This window comes from Lampetra planeri, chromosome 8, assembly GCF_965212315.1.
Source record: "Lampetra planeri chromosome 8, kcLamPlan1.2.h2, whole genome shotgun sequence".
Lineage (NCBI taxonomy): Eukaryota > Metazoa > Chordata > Hyperoartia > Petromyzontiformes > Petromyzontidae > Lampetra > Lampetra planeri.
Window position 1 is genome coordinate 4,167,337 of NC_136114.1, and position 18,832 is coordinate 4,186,168.

At 46.4% G+C, this 18,832-nt stretch overlaps 1 protein-coding gene across 1 annotated transcript; it reads left to right on the forward strand.

The window, feature by feature from the left end:
* Positions 1 to 13,599: 13,599 nt before the first annotated feature.
* RASSF9 (Ras association domain family member 9) lies at positions 13,600 to 18,537 on the forward strand. The gene is made up of 2 exons (XM_078596745.1): positions 13,600 to 13,916; positions 16,322 to 18,537. Exon 2 carries the CDS (start codon positions 16,337 to 16,339, stop codon positions 17,756 to 17,758), a length of 1,422 nt encoding a protein of 473 aa, XP_078452871.1. The 5' UTR covers positions 13,600 to 13,916; positions 16,322 to 16,336; the 3' UTR covers positions 17,759 to 18,537.
* Positions 18,538 to 18,832: the final 295 nt, after the last annotated feature.

Here is an 18,832-nt window from a genome sequence, read left to right on the forward strand (position 1 = left end):
CAGCGGCTTTTTAATATCGGAAGCAAGAGCATTCCAAACGGCCACAGAAGCGCGCATCTGAGAGTGTGCGCTGTGGTGACCGTCTTTGTCCGATGGCTAAACAAAAGCCGCTGCGAGGATGACCGGAGTTTCGCGAGATGGTTTATACTCCTTGACGATATGTGCAAGGTAGGATAATTACATCGCCAGATGCCTATTCTTGAGAGAGTTGGCGATGGCTTTGGGGGTCAGCTTTCATCCAGCAGTGGATGGGTCGTGGCTGCTGCTGCCGATGATGAAAGTCTGATGTCAACCCTCCCACATCCCTTTTACCATCGCGGCTGAGACGATATCAGACATAAACCCCGGGAGTGACGTCGCTCAAGTCACACACACTCACACACAGTCACACACACTCACACACAGTCACACACATACACACACAAGTCACACACACACACAGTCACACACACACAGTCATACACTCACACACACAGTCACACACACTCACACACAAGTCACACACACACACAGTCACACACACAGTCACACACACAGTCACACACACTCACACACAAGTCACACACACACACACTCACACACAGTCACACACACACAGTCACGCACAAAGATAAAAAGATCCCCGTATAGCCTTAACAGACTGTAGGGGCAAGTGCTGTTAGCGAGCACCTATGAAGGCCGGAACGGCACACGAGGGGGTGGGTGGCCAGCACCACGCCCGACCGCCTTTGTCTCCCCAGTGGCGATTACTACACACCGCACCAGATACTCATTTAAGGCTGAGTCGACCTAGGGGAGGCCCAGGACCGGTTCAGATAATCGTCACTGGTGTTAGCCGTGAGCGGGAACCGAACCCGAGTCGCCAGGTTCATAGCGCAGCGCGCTAACCGCTACACACAGTCACACACACTCACACACAGTCACACACTCACACAGTCGCACACACACAGTCACGCGCACACACAGTCACACACACACAGACACACACACACACAGTCACACACAGTCACACAAACTCACACAGTCACACACACACACAGTCACACACACACAGTCACACACACACACACAGTCACACACACAGTCACACACACACACACAGTCACATAAACTCACGCAGTCACACAAACTCACACAGTCACACACACACACAGTCACACACACACACAGTCACACACACACACACACAGTCACACACACACACAAGTCACACACACACAGTCACACACACACACAGTCACACACACACAGTCACACACACACACACAGTCACACACACACAGTCACACACACACACACAGTCACACACACAGTCACACAGTCACACACACACAAGTCAAACACAAGTCACACAGTCACACACACACAAGTCAAACACAAGTCACACACACACACAAGTCACACACACACAGTCACACACACACACAGTCACACACACACACAAGTCACACACACACACAAGCGCGCGAGTCGTGTCGTTTATGTTTCGCGTTGTCGCGGACCGGGCCTTTCGCTAGGTGGCAGCAATTGTAAAACGAAAGATTAAAACCCAAACGTGTTTTTCCGTGCCGCGGTTCTGAATTGAAGTTTGTATTGTGTTCATTTTCATGTTAATTTTGTTTAGAGCCGCATTAGCTGCTCATGCGTTTAATATGCGCGGTGAATTGGCGACGCATAGGAGCGTGACTATCACGCGAGCACGCGGGCCCTGTGTCGCATCCGCGCTTTCACACGTCCTGGTATCAGCCAGTCCACCTTTGTACCAACTGTGCGTAGATAATGAACGTATTTACATTTACACTTAAACCGCCTTCATTGAATCCCTCGTGACGTGCGGCGGACATCGCAGCTGAGAGATTGGCAGTAGACGAGCGTGAGCTAACGAGTAAACACGAATATACGTTTAAATGACCAATTCGCAGTAAGCGACATGCGACAGAGCGATTGTGCTAAGGGCATGGACCGCAATTTGTCTTTAACCTGCTATGTAATTATAGGTCTACTTGTAAACACAACATTCAGCCTTTGTTTTAAAAAAAGCTTTCCCTAAGTAATAATGTTTGCTTCGTTTTTATTTAATTTTAGTATCTGCTCCCAAGAAATCATACCTGATGTCTTGGTGGAAAGGGAATTTCCTGCAAAATATGTTTTTTCTCTCAAAATTACAATTTTTTTTCCTTTTTTCATCTGATTTCCACATTTCGCCGTGGCTATATTTGGAGTAAAATTTGGTTCGACCAACCAATAAATGAATGGGCTCTCACCTTTGGGTAAAGAGAAACTGTAAACTACTAGACACATTAGCGAACAACACTGCCTTAAAATGAAAAAAACATATATAATTGCCGACCGTTCTGCTAATGGCACATATGAAGCAGAGCCATGTGTACTATTTTATACAACGCACGCAAACAACAAATTACAGTCGATGTGCTCGTTTAAATCAACACAAAATGATACAGCACAACGCCGTGTCCCCGTTCAAACAGGCGATGGAATTCACACATCTCCAGCGAGAGCCGTGGACTAATGGTGAAAACTCCACGTTACCGTGGCCGGACAAAGTGTATCAAACGGCTGAACACCATGGGCTTCTCATCGAGTTGTATTTATTCATTGTATCTACCCCAATCACAAGAAGGGGTAGATAGACTACCCCCAGGGGGTAAACAAACTGATTACAGAGACATTGGCGATAGTGAGCAATACCCTACGAAACCCCCCCTAACATACAAGCGACGAACATCACGTCAACTTACCAGACACCGCCTCTCCTAAAGAAGCTAGAAGAAGGAGCGAACTTATCACCGCCAGTCGCATCTTCACACGCAGACGTCGTCGCCTCGGACGAGCGAAGAGCTTCTGGAGGTGTTCGAGACAAGTTGAGACGGTCAGCGGTTATCAGCAGTTGCGTCAGCGGGTGCCCCCCCCACTGAATGCGCCTTCAAACTCGACCACGTTTTGCTCATCCACTGGCGCTTCCTGGCTCTCTCGGTGCTCTTTTATAGCCACTCCTGACGTCCATGGCTTCTGGTGAAGAAGCGAAAAAAAAGAATCCCATTAAAAATAAAAAAGCGGCTCCCTCCAACCAACCAACCAACCACCCCCACCCACCAATCCTTGCTTGTCCCCCAGACGCATCTATCTGCACGCACGTGTGTGACGCTGTTCAACAAACTAGTAATTGTGCATCAATGCGATCGCCGCAATATTTCTTATGTGCCACCTCTCGCGCAGCCAGATGCCCGCCGATGAGGAGGGGGGTGGGGACGGTAACGCGTTTCACGGTTGCCGTATTGAGAATGTGATTCCGCAGAGGGGATACATGACGCTTAGGCTATATGGCACGCATGTCGAGTGAGCGTTTGAAATTCTTATTGTTAATGCCACAACGTGGGTTTGTGAAAAGGTGAACACGTTTGCAGGATATATACCATGTATACTTATTTTACACGTTACGATGTAAACCAGATTTATCGATTTAAATCAGCTCGTGTGTGCAGGTGCGAGGTTGATTATGGACACTTCAGGATCGTGATGGCGATGAAATTCATTCAGCAGTGGAATGATGGATGATTAAGAAGGGCAAATGCCCGAAACGTCGCCTATTATACTCGTTGGTTCTTTCGGCAATCGACGATTGCTTGTGTGGCGATCGAAACGTCGCAATCTATTATTTTTTCTACCTATGTGACTTTACCGAAAGAACCAAAGTGTATGTGGATTCCTGCAGTCACGAAAGCTTCAAATCAAGGTCGCCTATGATGTTTTCATTTTAGGGTAGTGTTATTGACGAATGTGTGGAATGGTGATTATATAGAATGTAGATTATGTTAGTTGGTGCAAGAGACGCATATACACCATATCACCGCACACACTTGAATATAAAGTACATCTTCACAAATACGCCGCCACGCAAATACAACAAGTACATCATCACAGCCAGGGCAACATTCACATATGTACATTGACGGTGTCTTTGTGGTAGACGGGACTCGACGTAGGATCTTAACACGGCGACAGCTTTAACACACGTGTTCGACGAGATGTAATCGTGAGGCCCACGCGGTCCTTAATTTTGGACAACGCATTCAAACAAGATACCTTCCCGATGGCAATGTCATCTTTTCACGAGCAACAATGCAACCCCACGGTTAATCTACAGCAGCAGGGCACCGTGGGTGCGGCCGTATTCCAATGTAAGATGTTTAACATATGAAAGCATTGCGAAACGGTGACGCAGTTGGAAAAAACCGAGCAATGGGACGCGTCAGGGAGGCACTTTCGCCGGGGAGATGGAGTGATGAAATCAGCTCTCGCGTCGACGCTGATTGTTGCCTTTGCAGAAGCGATGAGCGACTGCCGGGCGACTTGAGGGAGCCTTCATCCAGCAGTGGATTGACCATGGCTGCTGACGTTGCTGATAGGGTCAGTCGCTCCTGAAACGCGGGCACGCGTGCAGTTGCAAATGTTTAAACTGTGTATCCATTATTCTGTATATTGAGATCCAGTGTAGGGCTGAACTATTTGCGGAAAATATCTAATTGCGATTTTTCTGACAGATATTGCGATTTGATTTGCGATTAAAATGTTATAAGTCTAGCTTCAATTCAATGTTCACTGTGTAATAGATTTAAAACATGTGATGGAGCATTACCACATGATTCCATCAAAATATAAACTGCTCTATATATTCTAATGCAAGGATGAGAACTTAGAATATATGAATTGCTTCCAACATGTATTTATTAAAATGCTTTAATTGAAATAGAACAATAAAACATAGAACAATTTTTTAGTTATTTAACTTTACATATATTTTTCCTGCCTCATCACCTGATGACGATTGCTTGTGTCGCGATCGAAACGTCGTGATATTGTTATTATTTTATAAATGTATTATTTGAATAAATAAATAAAGAATGCTCTAATAATAATAAATGAAACAATTCCAATAAGAAAGTAATAGTACTTTTCAAATCGCAAAAAATCGCATCCTTTGCAAATTGCTAATCGCATTGTTTCAAATTGCGATTTCGATTTGAAATTGATTAATTGTTCAGCCCTAATCCAGTGGCTGGTGTTGCTGTACACAACCCGTATGAGAATTAGCGTCAGCGCACGATGTCCTCATAGTAAGGAATTGGCCGTTATGGGACGCGTGTGAAACATTAGAGAATCAACTAAAATTATAAGCTGTGCTTACTCGTGCGAATGTTTATATACCACCACTTGTGGATTCTAACTGCATGACATTAATACAAATGCATGAGTGTATGTGTATTAGTATTTGACAAAACTCCTCTGAGTAAATCAGGATATCGTTTTTATTTTTTGTGGTCATGAACATGTCATTTCAACCGAATATCAAAATAACGCGACTGTACACATTTGTGCAGCGTTTAAGTGCAAACACCAAATGTCTCTCTTTTAAAAGCAATCTTTAAAATACGAAATGTCTGAGAATACAGCCTATATACACATCCACAGAGGAGATGGAGCGATTAAATCAATGCGTGTTCGACGGTGCTAGGTGGATTGCTGCTCTGCGGGGTCGTGAGAGCTGGTGACGGCTTTGACGATGCCTTCATCAAAGGACGATGCCGATCTGACGTTCCGTAGCTTACCAGTTCGGGCGACGACCACTTTTTCGCATCATGAATAACATCAGAACGCGTTCTTCGGTGGCATCGTCTCTGAAAGGTAGGCATATAATTTGCAACAACATCATACTTCAAAGATATTTTAAAGTGCCGCAAAGCCGTATCGCGATTGAACTGACACTTGCAATATCCGGCTGGGTGGCATTCTCGCATAATATGCGTGGTGGGGATGCTAAGCGAGAAAAGTACAATTTAAGAAATACTATGAAATAACGACAAGGACGCTCAGAGTTGTATTGCATCGTTATACATATAACTAAATAGGACGTTAGAAAATTCTTGAGGAGGACTCAAAGCAGTTTGATTGTTAATATATATATATTAGCAGGGCACTCTAAAAGTTAGGCAGAATTAATTATTGTTTTATCTGTTCTGCGTTTGAGGCGAAACTTTTGTAACACGTTGACATTGCCACGGGAAACCGGGGGATGAAGAGAAGTTCGTTTTTTAATGTTCTTTTGCTACCGCCAAAGTGTCAGTGTTCTGTAAGAAATACATAAATATATTAATTACATGCCATAATTCACAACATGTGTTGGTATACTGCAACAATATCAATAACATTATAGCCCCCGAGCATCTAGGAGACGAGAAATAAAACGTAAATATGAATACATGCAATGCTCGCTAAATTATAAATAATCACGCTATACACTATAGACTACAGATTTAGTCATTTGAACGCTGTTTAAAATTATAACAATAATTGTGTAGACAATAATCAGCGCTATGAGGCCTGATAAAAAATATTTTATTACGAAATGTTGAAACGAATCCGAATGCTTGGATGTGCCTAATTACATAATTATCAATACAGTGCAGTCTTATCAATTAGATTGTAATATATCTCAAAATATGTAGTTTGTGATTTTACAGAACCATAGTGTAGTGGCATAAAATTAGTCACTGGAGCGCGTAGCACTGGGAACTGGTAGAAAGGGATTATGGGGAGCAGCTCGGTCTAACCAGTGGGACACGTGGGCGAGGCCCGGAGCCTTCTGGGAGATGTAGAAGGGTGAGTGGCCGAGGGCGGAGCCTGGCCACGCTGGGGAGGATAAAAGGCGAGCTCCGACTCACAGTCAGGGCTGCTGCCATCTAGAGTACAACTTGTTGTGCTGCCGTCGTCATGGTCTTTGTCTCTTTGAGCTGTGGGTCTGGCAGCATGTTGGCTGTTCTGACCCGGTATGTAGTTATCCCCTATGGCTGTGAAGGTCGGAATAAACAAGAGAGAGAGAGTGCCTCCTACTAGTGTCTCTGAATTAGTACACTACAATAGTGCCGTAAAATCTGCCTGCCTCTGTCCACTCGGTAGTACAGCGGTATACCAATGTATAGCTCCCTACTTTTACGTCGCTTCGCAAATACGTCGCCACCTTATTATTACCACGACCCGATTTGCGGTGCCTCAAGCCCACATTTACGTCGCACACAGCATCGTATCCGTCGCCTCAGCCTTCGCCTCCAGCTACCCTGTAGATTGCTTTGATTTACATCGTTGCGTCCTCCCACCTGTCAGGAACGCATCCCCGGGGTATTACCGCACTATATATTTGGGTATGGCATAGTCGCTCGGCAACTCGCGTATGGTGGGGAAAAGTGTGGGTACTCTCACCTATTCCCGTCTGGCCAGCGTGTAAAAGTAGATGGAACATCCTCTCTAGAGTTTCTTCTAGTGGAGGCTCTTGTGCCAGCAGTGTCGTAGACGAGCAATTTCACGACTGCACCTTTACCGTTGACATATGCCATTCCTCTACGGAATGAAAACCCTCTCCCCGGAGCCCAGGCTTCAGTGGTTGATCTGAAGACATTCTCAAAGGGACATCACTCGACTCCACGGAATCCTCATGTCCGAGGAATCTTAAACGAACAACCCTGAACTGAAGGTGACTTATCTTCTGAATTGCCAAGCAAACTATTCACATTGTTCCTACATATTAAAACTATATAACTAAACTATTTAAAAAAGTGTTTTCGAGGTAAGGCCCACTGAGCTATAAAAAAAATTCAGAAGCGACCTAGTCACACATGATAGCTCAGCGAAGTGGCTTATCATGTGGACATTTATAGCAACCAAACACTCTAAACGTACGTTTATACATGTGGAGGGAAACCCCTGTGAGATCCGGAGAAAAATACACGCGACCACGGGGAGAGAGACATGCACACTGCAAATATTCAGGCATCAGCGTCGGAATCGGACCCACGAACATCTGTATACCTGGCGAGGTAGTTAACATCTCGCCACCGTGGCGCACTCTAATTTGATCTCTTACTGGATGTATTATTCTCCTTTAGCCATTGACAAGTGTGGACTATGGGACTCTACTATACACTTCGACAAAGAGGCACGTTTTGGTGTAAATTCATAATTTATGTTGAGCGCATACGCTGCGTAGAGGTCACAGTGACAAGTAATAAACGCAGTAACATTGAGCTATAATGCATGGGGTAACCAGATTTGGATGATAGGGATGCTATGTTAAGATATGATGCTGTAATAGCTATATACATAATAATAAGTTATTACAATTGTGTACTGTATAATTTTATAAAGTAACGACGTAATATTTTTTTTCAATATTTACCTAGAAAATCACGAGTTTCGACACTCTTTTTTTGCAGGAGGGTTCTTGCTTGGCATGTTCATTTGTTGCGTGTGTTTGGCGTGTGAGTGTAAACCTGAGGACCCGTACGAGGGGATAACACACAGAGGTCGCACAGGCGGGCCTGATGCCTACTTGTTGTACTGCACGATTTCAGGCACATCCCACCAACATCCAAGACAATGGATTTTGCATAATCCACCACACGATGGCCGAACATTCCTTTAACACACGATGCCTATTATTGTGTTGGTAATATTCCTGTGCGTTATTCCTTTCTATTTATTAGTATGTGGGTGGTAAGAAGCCATTGTAGCAAAACACATTGTTGGACTCCACTTATATGCTCTCACCTATATGCTCACCGCATTCACCAACCCGCGCTGACATTCGTGAAGTATGGTCCAAACAACCACCACGAGACGCACGGCGCTGAGAGGCATTCATCCAGCAGTGGATTGACGAAAAGGGCTGTGCATGTCCGCGAATATATTTCATAAAGCATGGCAATACTGAAAAAATGCAACAGGGGGCGCATCTTCATCAAACACCGTCGCTTGCCCATGGAACTCGTGGAAAACTTTAGACTTGTTCCTCGATGTAAATGTTGCCAACGTTTGATTATGGATGTTCAAAAACAGCTGTGCTAATGCACGGTGTTATTCTGACGTTAAAGCGTGGAACGTTGAATGGTTTTCTACACGCAGCCATTCTCTAGAGTATCCGTGGGATTTAGACCAAAACACGATGGACATTCAACGGACAACTTGGAATAATAGATAATTTAATTATTGTATAAGGATACACATATTTGCATTCATTGGGCATTTAAATTACCCAGAATCTTAAAGTGCATGGCATCACAACATCATGTCAATCATTCCAATGCACAGATGTAGCTTTGTAGTTTTCATATTTTCCCTAGAGGACCTACTGATGGCAGCAATGGCCCGCAAGTGGGCATTGGTCTGTCAGTAGGGGGCGTTGTTGTATTTGCTATTCTGTTTGCTGTAATAAACTTGCGAGTCATTGTTAAAACGTGGGAAATTTGGACTGTGGCGGAGGCACACAATGCCCTCTTTTTCAAATGTCACGGGATCTTTTGAGTCCACTGTGATGCAGACGGCGTATAGTGTGAAGGATAGCTAAGACCGTGTTATTTATTTTGCGATTTTAAAGTCTTAAACTTACTGATTGCTTGAGATGCAATGTTCGATAAATCCACGTTCTTGCTTATTATGTATTAATGTGTTGTATAAAAATACTAATAGTTTACAGCTCTCTCAGTACACTCTTCGATGGTCTCCCCACACCCACTTCGTATCAGTCATTGGGGTTGGCTGACCATACTTCACCAACACTGAAATTGTATAACAACTAGCAGCCTGTTACATCCTTTGGGACGTGAGCGTCTGCCCATTCCTTCAGCCAGCCAGCCAGCAAAACTTTTTTCTCACATAGTATGAAACTTCGTAAAATAGTCGATATTTATAACAAATCTTTTGGTGATGATGCATAAGCAGTGATGTACAAGGACAATTGGCTAGAAAATAAGTTGCCATTTCTCGCAACGCCGCCTATTATTAATTTGTATTCCTCTTTAAGGTGACAGTGTTATTGACAAATGTGTTGAGCTTTTAACATTTAGAACTGTTAACAGGAACACTGAATCGTCAGTGTGGAGTGGTGAAGAGAGGGGTGGAGGATGCCCAGGAGTGGTTTGGAAAACTCTCGCCACTGATGTTAGCCGTGGTCTGGAATCGAACATATTTGTAGCTGGTGTGCTAAGCGCTGTGCCACGCCTCCCTGAGATGTACGGCGTGCACATCAATAGATCAGGATAACCTCTCCCATTCAAGTACAATGCACTTTTTTTCGTTGGGATAGATTCAATTAAATAATGTTAGAGTATGTCATATGCACGCTGCTACACATACTGAACTAATACTCAGGAGGTAATTACATTACACTTTTATGAAAAGTAAATTAGGGTCTACTCGAAATATATTAACAAAATATTCATGTTTCCTACCTATATCCAGGGCCGGACTGAGGCACGGGGCTTTAGGGGTTGCAGCCCAGGGGCCTCTGCCAGCTAAAGGGCCTCCAGAGATTAAGTGAAAAGTTATTTCACTTGTGAATGCTGAATTGTATTTGTTGTTAGCCTCGTAAACATACATTCTATTTTTCTTTAACTTTGTTTTCCTTTTGAAAATATTATTGGGGGCCTCAGAGTACCTGTAGCCCAGGGGCCTACAACATCTTAATCCGGCCCTGCCTATATAATAGACATCCACACATCACGCACGATTATTCATATATAGGTAAGTATTTATATTTAACATCGGATATAAATACCAACAAAGACAAATATCGTTTGTCTTTGTTGGTACACACACACACGTTATGCGTTATGTTAAATGATGTGGCATTGTAAAGTTGTGAACAGATAATTTAGACATTCTTGAAAATAGCCACAGAAAACAGTCCATGACATGACCCTCGTGCAGGGGTGGGCAACCTGAGGCTCTTTTATGGTCGCCGCTTCGTGACGTTCTTTATTCAGGACCACCATCTCGTACTCTTGAAATGTTGAGTTTTTTTACCTAATTCGAAAGCAATGCATCTTATTCTTTGGGTCTGTCGGTAAAGTCACGTAGATATGTTCAAAGAAAATAACAGAAATGAAGCTATCGATGTGACTTTACCGAAAGACCCAAAGAATATGAATTCCTGTAGTCAAGATTTAACAATGCATCTTCTTGTTGTTGTGGTTGCCGACCCGTGACCCAACGGTTTTTGCAGAGGTTCACGGTTTGAAACCAACGGACGCCCTGGTTAACACTGAGAGTGCATATTGACCGTGCACAATTTGCGCCATTTGCCTCACAGCGATGGACATTGAAGATCCCGTGAAGTCATTCGCAAGAGTCGCCTGTCATGTGCCAGCATCATGGTCTAAATTTTCCGAATTTGATACGAAAAAAAAACACTGCCCGCAAATTGTACGATTGGAAAAATACACATTACGTCCAGAAACATCGCCACCTCATGACAGAGCTTGGCAGGACCCTCCTAAAACAGTCGCGAGACTCAATGATACTTTCCTGGGACCAAGTGTAATAACAATCATAAAACAAGTGTAAGCTAAAAGTGGCCCTCACATTTTTCTTCCAATATGTGTGTCTTTTTTAAAATTCTTTATATTAAGTTCGCTTGCTTGCTTAGGACCGTGCAAATCTTTCGGTCGTTTTTTAACCCACTTCCCGTGATCCAATCGAGCTGACATTTTCCACACAGACTCGTTGTGCGTGACAATTAATGTTCGTGAAAATTTTTTTCCAAAATTTTACACTTTTTAGGACAAAAATATTATATTTAATTACCAATTGCTTAATGGTGCAATGCAATCATCTGACCCATAGGTGGCAGCCATCTCAAGCCAGAGGACGAGAGGACTCTAGCCGCCACGCATATAAAGGATTTATAGTGAAAAACTTTGTTTTTACGGGTTATACTTATTTCTCCAGCTGAGTTGGCTATCACTCGCGTTTAGTAGAGGATCTGATTGTGTAATTGATTCACGTCATCCCGTGTTTTCTTTCATATGTTATCTTACACTCACACAGGCTGTGGTCAATTTCCTCATTGTGGTGCGTCGAACATCTTGACACTGTAGATCACTGTCATTACAGAGGCTGAATATACAGGTCACTGTCAGTTTCACCAGGTGAAAGCCCTCTAAGATAACATTTAGTATTTTGAAAATAAGACCTGGTGAAAAAGAAAAAAACCTGAAATAAAGGTGTAGGCGCAGCCCTGCAATAGCTTGCTCACCACCACTGCGTGCAGAAGGGCCTCTACTAAAGGGAGCTCAAGAAAGACCCTTTAAAGTGTATTTAGCCAACTGTTCCATGCTGTCCGGATAGGTGGGAGTGCCCACACTTGATCCCAAACGTGCGCGAGCTGCCCAGCGACTATGGTGTACCCAGAGGCACAGCGAGAATTTAGGAAACGTTCTCACTGCGGTGCTGAGAAATCGAACCGACGACCTCTGAAGTCCACTGTGCAGACCATCCCTTCACGGCAGCGTCCCTTGTGGAGGCACTTACTAAACGACACAACTTAGGCACTAGAAATGTTTAGATTGGGACTTGGGCCATCACACCTGCGTAAATTGCCTCCACTTAGGAAGGGTGATGTCACAGACTCTTGGACGTCTCCATTTATTGCACGTGACGCTCTCTGGTACGGTAATAACCCGTGGTTTGTGTGCGTGTCGCTCAAGAATGTCTGTGTCTCCTGCCAGAATGGTCGTACAGAACCCAGCTCATCGTTCCTACCTGTGCCAATGACGCAAGTAGCACGTTCCAGGGAAGGAATCATTGGTAGTCTGTCGAATGGACAGACTCGCCCTGCCACGAGAACGTGTCATTTTCACCAACGACCGTGAGCAGCCGACGGAGATAAGGGCCACGAATACTCATTTGAGCAAAAGGGAAACTTTGAATATTTGACTTGAGATTGCCCTACAGAATTGTACATAGACCGTTAGCGAGGGCATGCGAAGGCACGCACGATGGGGTGGTGAGGCCAGGACAACGCCCGACCGCATTTGTCTCCTCCAGCGCCGACGTTGGCACCCTCATTGAAGCCGCTGTCGACTAAAGAGGAAGTCCCGGGACCGGTTCGGATGTTCGCCACTGATCTTGGCCATCTTCAGGGATCGGCCGGAACTTGGGTCAGTTTCAGTTTTCAGTTTATTTGGTATCTCCCGGGTTCGGATCACAGCGTGCTAACGACTAACACCCCCCCGCCCCCTTTGAGTGCTCGGTGTCGTGACTTGAGTGTAACGCGCCGACACACGCACGGCGTGGCAAAGGTGCGCACAGAGGGGCACTTACAGCCGTCTAATAAAATCTGGGTCTCGTTCGTTGGCACTGTTGGTGCTCCCGGTTCGCTTTAACATTTGCTCTTGGGATGCGTGCGCGCGCGCAAACGCACCTCTGGGTAAAGTCACTCACTTTGCAGACCCCATTCACCAACCTAAGCTGCTGAGAAAACAGAACAAAAGGGGAGAAATGTACAGAGAGAGAGAGGCCAGTGGCATGTGCGATGTGGTGCCTGTCTGCGTGCGTGTGTGGGTGGGGTTTTGCTGGGGGGTGTTAGCACACTGCGGTGGCAGGGGAGGGACCCTTTTGGAAGTATTTCGAAGAAAGAAAAAAAGAGGACAGAGAGGGTGGGGGGGATAGAAACAAATCTTTTTACGACTTTCAAAAAAAAAACCCACAGCTCCCCCTGCTCATTTGTAGGAGTGCTGGAGAGGGCGCCCCATGCAGTTTGCCGTGAGTGACAAACAACACGGACGCGTTTTTTGCCCCCTTTGAGAGGAGCGAGCGAGAAGCGCTCACTTTTTTGTTTTGGTGCCGTAGTGGAGTGCACTTGTTGATGAATGAACGCGCGTGTGTGTGGGGGGGGTGTGTTAAGGGTAGTCACGTTTATTAACCGAACGGCTCAGCGTGACCGGGGTGCGTGGAGGTTTCACATCTCCGTGACTTGAACTACGTCCAAAGTCAGCCTCGAGCAGCGGCAAATTGCAGAAGCGGCGGCGGCGGCTGCGTCGGCACCTGGGACTCTCACGTGGAGGCCGGTAAGGGATTCCTGCCACTCTTCGCTCACAGGCGGCGTTATTCTCATTAAGCCCCGCGGCGGCACGGGAGACTCCGGTCCGTACGAGGCGAGGTGGTCGCTTTGATGAAGTGAAAAATCATTGAACAGTGCCCGTGGACATTTTTCAAGACGAAGTGGAGATGAAACCCTCGGCATTTTAAAAGAGTTTATCGCTGTTCAGCGAGGTTTTTTTTTATTGTTGGTATGAGTGACGCACGAGAGAACGGCATTGTTGTGCCTTGTTCGTGTTTAATATGCGTCTTCATCAGTGAATTAATTTACGCGGCAATGTTACGTGGCAGGGAGACAAATATGAAGGAAACGTATCGTCCGCTTGTCGATATTGTTGTTGTAGGTTTATTAAGACATTGACGAGGTCGGCCTCGTGTCCCCAGAGGCGTCCTGAGCAGAGTTTGCGTGGCTGGGTCCCTTTCTGGGTAAAGACGCGGGGTGATGCTGTGGACAGTTCTAGGAAGTTCTCACATTCGCTTCGCTGAGCGATGACGGGGGGAAAAATGACGAGTTTGCGGTACTTTCAAAAAGTTGTGTTGGTCTCACCAAAGTTTGGTGTTATGATTAATAACACATGCCATGTATGCACTCAAAACTAATGTGCCGTTTTTTACCGAACACGCGAACGCTATTTGTACCATTCAGTGATTGTGGTCAAGTCAGCTATCACTGTATGTTGTTGACTGTAGCCTTTAACTTATTGTTCGGGGAAGTGCTGTCATTGGGCACCTATGAAGGCCAGCACAGCACACGAGGGTGCGGTGTGTCCGGCCGCCGTTGTCTCCCCAGTTCTTATACGTACACATCGCATCACGTATTTATTTAAGTCTGAGTCGACCCAGGGGAGGCCCGGGACTCTTAAAAATGTTCGCCACTCATTGGCCGTGAGCAGGAATCGAACTCGGGATTGCCGGGGTCCGTAGCGTGGGTGCTACACCTATCGATACTCGAGACCAACCTGCGGCTCCGTGAGCCAGTCGCGCTCTCATTACAAACCCTCTTTAAACACGTCACAGATTAGTTTTACTGCGCAAGGGCAAGTTTCATTCAGCTGTATCACGCGTGCCGAGGCTTCCATCGCACCTTTTCTTTTTTTTCTTGATAAAACCTTCCATGAGAAAACTTTTCCGGTGATGTGGCGCGCACGGACTTGTCGCAAGTGCCACTAAAACACTTAATAACTGGCACGTAGCACGTGACGGTTGAAGACAAGCTTTTGATTATTTCATAACAAACAAGCAAAAAGTTAATAAATACCGGAAGACAATATTGGCATAGTAACAGAAGATGGCTTTTCTATTCCTACATCTCAACCGAGTCAAAGGCAAGGCTACTGTTGATTCAACTCATTTTGCTTCATCAATGCACACGTATTGTTGAGTAAATGATCGGCATACCGAATGCTATACACAATTAAACTGCGTACAAGAATGCGCCTTGAAACTATTAACATTGTACGCGGTTATGTGCAATGAATAGAAGAGTCGTCATTCGTGCGGTGTGGCCTGCCTGCTCGTGACAGTCGACTCTAACAGGAAAGCGTGGCTATATGACCATCATTGCCAGCCGGCATGACAACTTATTTCTTTTGACTGTTTGGCCCAGAAGTGAAGTCTACGCCCAGCGTACTTCTGAAAAAAGAAACTCAACGCATTCGTCAATAACACTGTGGACTTAAAAGATAAAAAAGCAACCATAAATTGGTGACAGTTTGGGCCATGCCCCCCCCCCCCCCCCTTCTTTAAATCTCTTGAGAAAAGAGAGTTGGATACAAATATCCATTAAGGAAATTGGCCAAGCGATGTCCAACTTAAAAATGGTCTTGAGATTCGTTGGGCCAATGAGCATGTAGTGGAAATTACACTTTTCTATGGTAAGTCCAGTCTCTCCACAGAACAACCAGTGTCGACTTGTCACTAAGTGAGCTTTATTTTATCAACCCTTAAAGGAGTGTGTGTTGAGTCAACCGGCGATTGGGATTTGAACTCGTTCATTGCCTCTTGTGAATGGAATGCTCTGACCACGTTGCCAACGAGGTGGATATAATTTGGTTTAATTTACAGCCCTTTGTCAAGCCACAGTGGGATGAAGGCCTTCTCATGGTGTGTTCTTTGGGGTTGTTTGACCATACTTCACCGTACTGGTCAGTGCGGGTTGGTGAGGGGTGGGAACGGTGCAGGATCAGTTCAGATATCACTCGCCGCTGTTGTTGGCCGCTGCCAAGAATCAAACTCGAACTGCTGGGGTCCTAGCACGGTGCGATAACGACTGCGCAAACCGCTGCACCCATATTTAGCAGTCATATATTCCGTAACCATGGATAAATACGTAATTGTGTTTGCGTCTTTGTCACGGATCCTGCTATGTTCGCAGCCACCGAGGAGTTGGATGGAGCAGAGCAAGGTCAAAATCACCGTCGTGGTGGGTCACGAGGAGAAGCTGGTCTCCGGCCTCACCAAGCGCACCACCTGTGAGGATGTGACCAGGGCCCTGCTCCAGGAGAGCGCGCGCTCTCCCCAGCGCCCCGCCAAGCCGTCGGCGGGCCCCCACGGCGCCTACTGCATCGTGGAGCGATGGCGCGGCATGGACCGAGTCCTCCCGCCCAAGACCAAGCTGCTGCGCCTCTGGGCGGCATGGGCCAGCGAGCAGGAGAACGTCCACTTCTCGCTGCACAGAGCCGGCCGCCACCAGGGTGTGGGGTCGTCCGCGCCCCGGACCGCCGAGGCCAAGGTGGTGAAGAGCAAGGAGGGACAGCAGCAGCAGCAGCAGCGGCAGCAGTGGTCAGGGCACGCAGAGGATGGCGAGGCCGACGGCGGCCTGCAGGAGAAGCAGAGGCGCATGGTGCGCAAGGCATTCCGCAAGCTCGCCAGGATGAACCGCAAGCGCACGCAAGCGGCCGCCATCGACCGGGAACCGTCGCCCGTGCAGAGGCTAGAGACGCTGGTGAGGGTGGTGCTGTCGCAGGACCAGACGATCCGCGAGCAGGAGGAGCGCATCCGAGCCATGGACGAGGAGATCGAGAGGCACGAGGCGAAGATCCACATGGACCGGTGCGAGCGCGAGGGAGCCAACTACGTGCAGGACGCGTACCTGCGGGGCGTCGAGACGGAGCAGGCGGGGAGGCTGGCACAGGGCGGCTCAGAGGGCGTCGGCGAGGCGTCCCCCTGCGAGCGTGCCGTGAAATTCGAGGCGATCGCGCATCTGCAAGATCAGCTGCTCTATTATGAGGAGCTCGCCGCGAGGCTGCACTTGGAAATCCTGGAGGAGCAGGGCGGCGGGGCCCAGATTAAGGATTGTGACAATGTGGCGGGCGCCGAACCTGCTTGGCCCCACGAGACCTCTGCTCTCACGAGCGACGAGCAAAGGACCACCACCCACAGCGCCGCAGACCGTTGCCGGGCCAAAGCCGACCTGCTCGCGGGAGCGGAACTAACGGATTCTCTGTTGGAGGAAAGCGTGAAGAAAAGTGGGGTTATTCAAGCGGAGATGAGCTCCGTGGAACGCGATTTGTACAGATGTCAGGCCACGTTACAGTGCCGGGCGAGAGAATGCGATTACCTCTCGAGCCTGCTGTCCACAATGCACGTACAAGAGAAAGAGGAGCTCTCAATTATCGACGCCAGCGAGGAGCATAGCGCAGCTCAGGCGCACGTTGCCACGCAGAGCTTTGCCGGGGAGCTTTTCACCGCCTCGCCATGCCTATCGATAGAGACGAAGGGCGAGGTGAATGATAATGACTCGGACACGGGGCTGAGCTCCATGCACAGTCAGGACTCTGACACTGTCCTCTACATGGAGTCTCTTGTGTAGGGATTCCTGCGTTATGTATTTAATAATAATAATGATGTCCATGTGAAAGAAAACAAAAATTCGTTTTTTTTTTATCGTTTTTGTACAACCTTTTCGAAAATGATGGCACTTTATTGTCGCGTCAAACAAGGCACACTTTGGGGGTCTGTTGTACGGTATTTAAAGAAGACGCAACACGGCTTTTCGCTACGTATAAACGAGACGCTAAACGTTACATTGCAACAGGCTCTAGCAGCACAAGTATTGTGACGAGTGAGTGACAATTATAGTACTTAAATGCTGGATTGAATGGATCACCGAATATCACTTGAGAATAAGGACAGCATGGTTTGTATGCTGTCTCTAGCATGCATTTGCCAATCGACAATACGTACCTAATAAAAAAACAAACCCTGTAGATTCAAATATATAATATAGTATTGCTATAACAAAGACAAACTAGTAAGCTGAACAGAAAGTGACTGCTGAATCTGTTTCACGTTATTATTGCTAATGCTTAAGACAGAGGCCATGTATTGTTACTTCTGGCTGAATAAACTAGAACTCTGAGCACATTTCACAGCGGTAGCTATCGCGAATAAGCCAACCTGGTTCACTCGGTGCTGCCAATGTAAATTGAGACTTTTCCTGCATGCAGTTGGGCACAATACCTAGAGCATGCTAAACTTGGGTTTCATAACAAACAGGAACGTGATTGTGTAACGTGTTAATTTCCTCCCAGCTATATTTAACAAAAAATAACTGACAATGATAATAAAAAAATTATTCAATGCAACAAACATGTAGATTTTATTGTGGATTTTATTCACAAACTCACAGTCATTCCTTGTACACAATAAGGGACCGCGGGGGCAAGATGTTAACTACCTCGCCTGGTATACAGGAGGTCGTGGGTGCCATCCCAACCCTGACGCCTGTATAGTTGGATTTTGCTTGTTCTGTGGTTGTGTGGATTTCCATCTGGGTCCTCCGGTTTTTCCCTCCACATTTCGACACGTGCGTTTCGAGTATTTGGCTGCTATAAATGTCCACTTGATAAGCCACTTCGTTGAGCTATCATTTGTGGCTAGGTTG